The sequence below is a fragment of the Spermophilus citellus genome (genome assembly GCF_964194105.1).
Source record: "Spermophilus citellus genome assembly, chromosome: 1".
In the NCBI taxonomy this organism is placed as follows: domain Eukaryota; kingdom Metazoa; phylum Chordata; class Mammalia; order Rodentia; family Sciuridae; genus Spermophilus; species Spermophilus citellus.
In genome coordinates, this window is record NC_138182.1 from 78,781,555 (window position 1) to 78,786,775 (window position 5,221).

At 47.1% G+C, this 5,221-nt stretch overlaps 1 protein-coding gene across 1 annotated transcript; it reads left to right on the plus strand.

Moving 5' to 3' along the window:
- Positions 1-1,723: 1,723 nt before the first annotated feature.
- On the plus strand, positions 1,724-4,991 carry SLITRK1 (SLIT and NTRK like family member 1). The gene is made up of 2 exons (XM_081279037.1): positions 1,724-1,970; positions 2,406-4,991. Exon 2 carries the CDS (start codon positions 2,459-2,461, stop codon positions 4,547-4,549), a length of 2,091 nt encoding a protein of 696 aa, XP_081135163.1. The 5' UTR covers positions 1,724-1,970; positions 2,406-2,458; the 3' UTR covers positions 4,550-4,991.
- Positions 4,992-5,221: the final 230 nt, after the last annotated feature.

The following is a 5,221-nucleotide window of genomic DNA, read 5'->3' on the forward strand; positions in this document are numbered from 1 at the left end:
TTAACCTTGGTAATTTCCCCCAATTTAAGTTCTTTCTCCAAAGTTTCACTCTTTAGCCTTCTCAAAATGCACACACCCTCAAATATTTGGTTTTTAATACAAAATTTTTGCCAGCTTTTAACAACTTTCCAACTTGCCAATACATAATTAAAAGGAAAAATGGTGTAAACTTACATCTCTGCTTTCACTGAAGAAAGCACCAAGCAATATTTTTTTAATCATATAAATTCCAAATGCTCAAATGATACATAAAATTTTTGGATATTGATGGAAAAGGTGTCCACTTCAAGAAAAGAGATAGAGAAGCAGTATTATCTCACTTTTGCCCCTCTGGAAAGCATGTGGAACTTGGTATATTATTAATAAGCTTCAAGTTTGAGGAACCTGGTGATTCTCTGGCTGGGAAAGAAAACAGAGCATTCTGTTCCCCAGCACCAATGACCCAGCAAGCATCTGTGAGGAGAGGTGCTGCAGGCTACCAGCAGATAATCTTTCCAGAGAGCTCAAGAGGCCCTGGATTTCTATTCCTTCCTCTCAAAGCAACTGGTTATTTACTTGTATGCATTTTAAATTCATTCAGATCTGAAGTGCAAACTTTGTAAGTGGTGTGTGTGTGTGTGTGTGTGTGTGTGTGTGTGAGAGAGAGAGAGAGAGAGAGAGAGAGAGAGAGAGAGAGAAAGAAGTGGGGGCGGGGAGGTGTATGTGTGGGTGGGTGGGTGGACGTCTGTGTGTGTGTGTGTGTGTGTGTTGCTGTACACCCGCCTGCCTGACAGTGGGTCAAGAGCACTCAGGAATTGGGATTTTTTTTTTTTCCTGTCCTCCCTCTCCTTTTCCAGGTCTCAGTGAAAGATTCGGGGTCTGGAATCAAAAGACAGACGTACGCATGCATTGTATATCCATCCTGCAGACTTAAATAACATTCAAGAAATCATCAGAAAAACCTAACTCTCAACGACCAAACTGAGTAAATTTCTACAGAAACTTTAAAAAGGAAAAGAGTATGCTTAAATCATATAGCTTGCAACAAATATTTCATACCTAGTTGTGATATTATGCAATGTATGTTCCGAATAGCCACTTTCAACATTCCAAGAAAAAAAAAAAAAGGTTTCAAAAACATCAGATAGCATAAAACGCTGTACCGCAGAGAAGGCAGAAATGCATTTAAAGCACCGATGAAAATGGCGTGCAGTATAATTACCTCAAATTGCTGTTCGCTTGACACCCTGACACTAATTTTATTCAAGCCATTGGGAAATAAATGTTTTAAAAGCACTGCTTTCCGAACGATACAGCTAGCGGGGGCTGTGAGGCTGTTAAGGAAATGAAAGGGTAAAGTTTTCAGCACGCAAAAAGAATTAAATAATCCATTTAAAACAAGCGTCTATGTAGATCGACAGCCTTTAATGCCCACATTTTTAACGCTTGCCCTGTACGTGGATTGATTTTTTTTTTCTTCAGCATTCCCTCACCAGATGGATTTTTGCTACTGCAGATCAGCAGAGGGTGTCAGATCTTTCAGAGTGCACCAGGCTGGAACGAGCAGAGCTTCTTAGCAACTCCCCCCCTCCACCCCCCGCCCCATTCTCGCGCTCTCTTCCTCCCTCAGACAACTAGCTCCCCCTCTCTCCTCCCCCCTCCACGTAATTCCGAAAGAGCAGAAGAAAGAGGAGAACAAGAAAAGAGGAGCGAGAGTGGAAGCACAGGAAAAAAAAAAAAAAAAGCCTGAAGAGGTTCAAAGGGGAGGAAAGGGAAAGGATGGACAACCACCAAACGCAGCGATTGCGGAAATTTTCCAGCGCCATTGGCTGGGCAGCGTGAGTCCTTTGGTCGGGCGTGATTTCAGCACCGGGGGGACTGGACAGCACCTCGGGGGGACTTCTGGGCAACCCGCAACCACAGCAAGAACTCCACCAGCAGTCTCAACAACAGAAGCCGCCGAAAAGCCTGCTTTGTATCAGAGAGGCAAGGTCAGTCCGACGCACAGCCATGCACAGGCAGTGCGCCTGTACTACGCTGCAAACCTGCTTGTTTCTCTAACATGCACTTGCTTCTAATTACTAGCATTGTTCCCTTTCTTATTAGTGAGGACCTCTAGACAAGATCTGTAAGGGTATATTTTTAATTTATATGTATATACTTAACTTCTTTGGGGCTATCTTTAAAGGTTTGAGATAGAGTAGAATTTTTTTTCTTTTTTCTTTTTCTTTCTTTTTTTGCTTGCCTTGCACTACGTGCCTGAATAGTTTGTGAATATAATTATTGACTGGCGTCTGGGCTATTGCAGTGCGGGGGGGTTAGGGAGGAAGGAATCCACCCCCACCCCCCCAAACCCTTTTCTTCTCCTTCCCTGGGTTCGGACATTGGAGCACTAAATGAACTTGAATTGTGTCTGTGGCGAGCAGGATGGTTGCTGTTACTTTGTGATGAGATCGGGGATGAATTGCTCGCTTTAAAAATGCTGCTTTGGATTCTGTTGCTGGAGACATCTCTTTGTTTTGCCGCTGGAAACGTTACAGGGGACGTTTGCAAAGAGAAGATCTGTTCCTGCAATGAGATAGAAGGGGACCTACACGTAGACTGTGAAAAAAAGGGCTTTACCAGTCTGCAGCGTTTCACCGCCCCGACTTCCCAGTTTTACCATTTATTTCTGCATGGCAATTCCCTCACTAGACTTTTCCCTAATGAGTTCGCTAACTTTTATAATGCAGTTAGTTTGCATATGGAAAACAATGGCTTGCATGAAATCGTTCCGGGGGCTTTTCTGGGGCTGCAGCTGGTGAAAAGGCTACACATCAACAACAACAAGATCAAGTCTTTTCGAAAGCAGACTTTTTTGGGGCTGGACGATTTGGAATACCTCCAGGCTGATTTTAATTTATTACGGGATATAGACCCCGGAGCTTTCCAGGACTTGAACAAGCTGGAGGTACTCATTTTAAATGACAATCTTATCAGTACCCTACCTGCCAATGTGTTCCAATATGTGCCCATCACCCACCTCGACCTCCGGGGGAACAGGCTGAAAACGCTGCCCTATGAGGAGGTCTTGGAGCAAATCCCTGGCATTGCTGAGATCCTGCTAGAGGATAACCCTTGGGACTGTACGTGTGATCTGCTGTCCCTGAAAGAATGGCTGGAAAACATTCCCAAAAATGCCCTGATCGGCCGAGTGGTCTGCGAAGCCCCCACCAGACTACAGGGTAAAGACCTCAATGAAACCACCGAACAGGACTTGTGCCCTTTGAAAAATCGAGTGGATTCTAGTCTCCCGGCGCCCCCTGCCCAAGAAGAGACCTTTGTTCCTGGCCCCTTGCCAACTCCTTTCAAGACAAATGGGCAAGAGGATCATATCACCCCAGGGTCTGCTCCAAATGGAGGTACAAAGATCCCAGGCAACTGGCAGATCAAAATCAAACCCACAACAGCGATAGCAACGGGTAGCGCCAGAAACAAACCCCCAGTCAATGGCTTGCCCTGCCCTGGGGGCTGCAGCTGCGACCACATCCCAGGGTCGGGTTTAAAGATGAACTGCAACAACCGGAACGTGAGCAGTTTGGCTGATTTGAAGCCCCGGCTTTCCAACGTGCAGGAGCTTTTTCTGCGAGATAACAAGATCCACAGCATCCGAAAATCTCACTTTGTGGATTACAAGAATCTCATTTTGTTGGATCTGGGCAACAATAACATCGCCACCGTGGAGAACAACACTTTCAAGAACCTTTTGGACCTCAGGTGGCTGTATATGGATAGCAACTATCTGGACACGCTGTCCCGGGAGAAATTCGCTGGCCTGCAGAATCTAGAGTACCTGAACGTGGAGTACAACGCGATCCAGCTCATTCTCCCCGGCACTTTCAATGCCATGCCCAAACTGAGGATCCTCATTCTCAACAACAACTTGCTGAGGTCCCTCCCCGTGGACGTTTTCGCTGGGGTCTCGCTTTCTAAGCTCAGCCTGCACAACAATTACTTTATGTACCTCCCCGTGGCAGGGGTACTGGACCAGTTAACCTCCATCATTCAGATAGATTTGCATGGAAACCCCTGGGAGTGTTCCTGCACCATTGTGCCTTTCAAACAATGGGCAGAACGCCTGGGTTCCGAAGTGCTGATGAGCGACCTCAAGTGTGAGACGCCTGTGAACTTCTTTAGAAAGGATTTCATGCTCCTCTCTAATGACGAGATCTGCCCCCAGCTGTATGCGAGGATCTCGCCCACGTTAGCTTCGCACAGTAAAAACAGCACTGGGTTGGCGGAGACCGGGACGCACTCCAACTCCTACCTAGACACCAGCAGGGTGTCCATCTCTGTGTTGGTCCCGGGACTGCTGCTGGTGTTTGTCACTTCCGCCTTCACCGTTGTGGGCATGCTCGTGTTTATCCTGAGGAACCGAAAGCGGTCCAAGAGAAGGGATGCCAACTCCTCGGCGTCCGAAATTAATTCCCTACAGACAGTTTGTGACTCTTCCTACTGGCACAATGGGCCTTACAACGCAGACGGGTCCCATAGAGTGTATGACTGTGGCTCTCACTCGCTCTCAGACTAAGTCCTCAACCCTAACAGGGGAGGGGAGCCGGAAAGCGATAAACGTCCTCCCCTACCGCCGGCATCCCAGGGGTTAGAGGAGCGCTGACCCAAATCCAGCTTGCCCCAAGCCTTGATGGACATAAGTAAATAAATAACTATAAACTCACTTAACTGAAGGGGTCTGACCTCATAGCAGCTCCCTTCTGGAAACAAAGAGCAGACTGTGCGGAGCTGGGAGAGCGCTCAACTAGCTTGCTCTATGCTCTGAGGTCCTTTTGAGTGAAAGCCCAGCCTGGGCTCTGCCAGAAGAATTGACAGTGCTCTTACCCCGGGCATGGACCTGTGGGGATGGCTGCTGCAGTTCTATACATATATACATATATCCACATCTATATAGAGAGATAGATATCTATTTTTCCCCTGTGGACAGCCCCATGATGGCTCCCTGTTGGCTACGCAGGGATGGGCAGTTGCACGAAGGCATGAATGTATTGTAAATAAGTAACTGACTTCTGACAAACGAAAAGTGCTGCATGGCTCGCATGGAATCCACGCGCTCCAGGGACTCTGCCCGCCCCCCACCCCCCCTGCTGCTCCCAGCAACTGGAGATGGCGTCTCCTTCACAGCACCATTCCTCTTACCTGATAAGTCCCATCATCAAACTTTCTATAAACAAAATACAGTATAATC

Excerpts from the sequence above, each read along its gene's own strand:
- SLITRK1 (XM_081279037.1), top strand. The coding sequence starts at position 2,459 with ATGCTGCTTTGGATTCTGTTGCTGGAGACATCTCTTTGTTTTGCCGCT.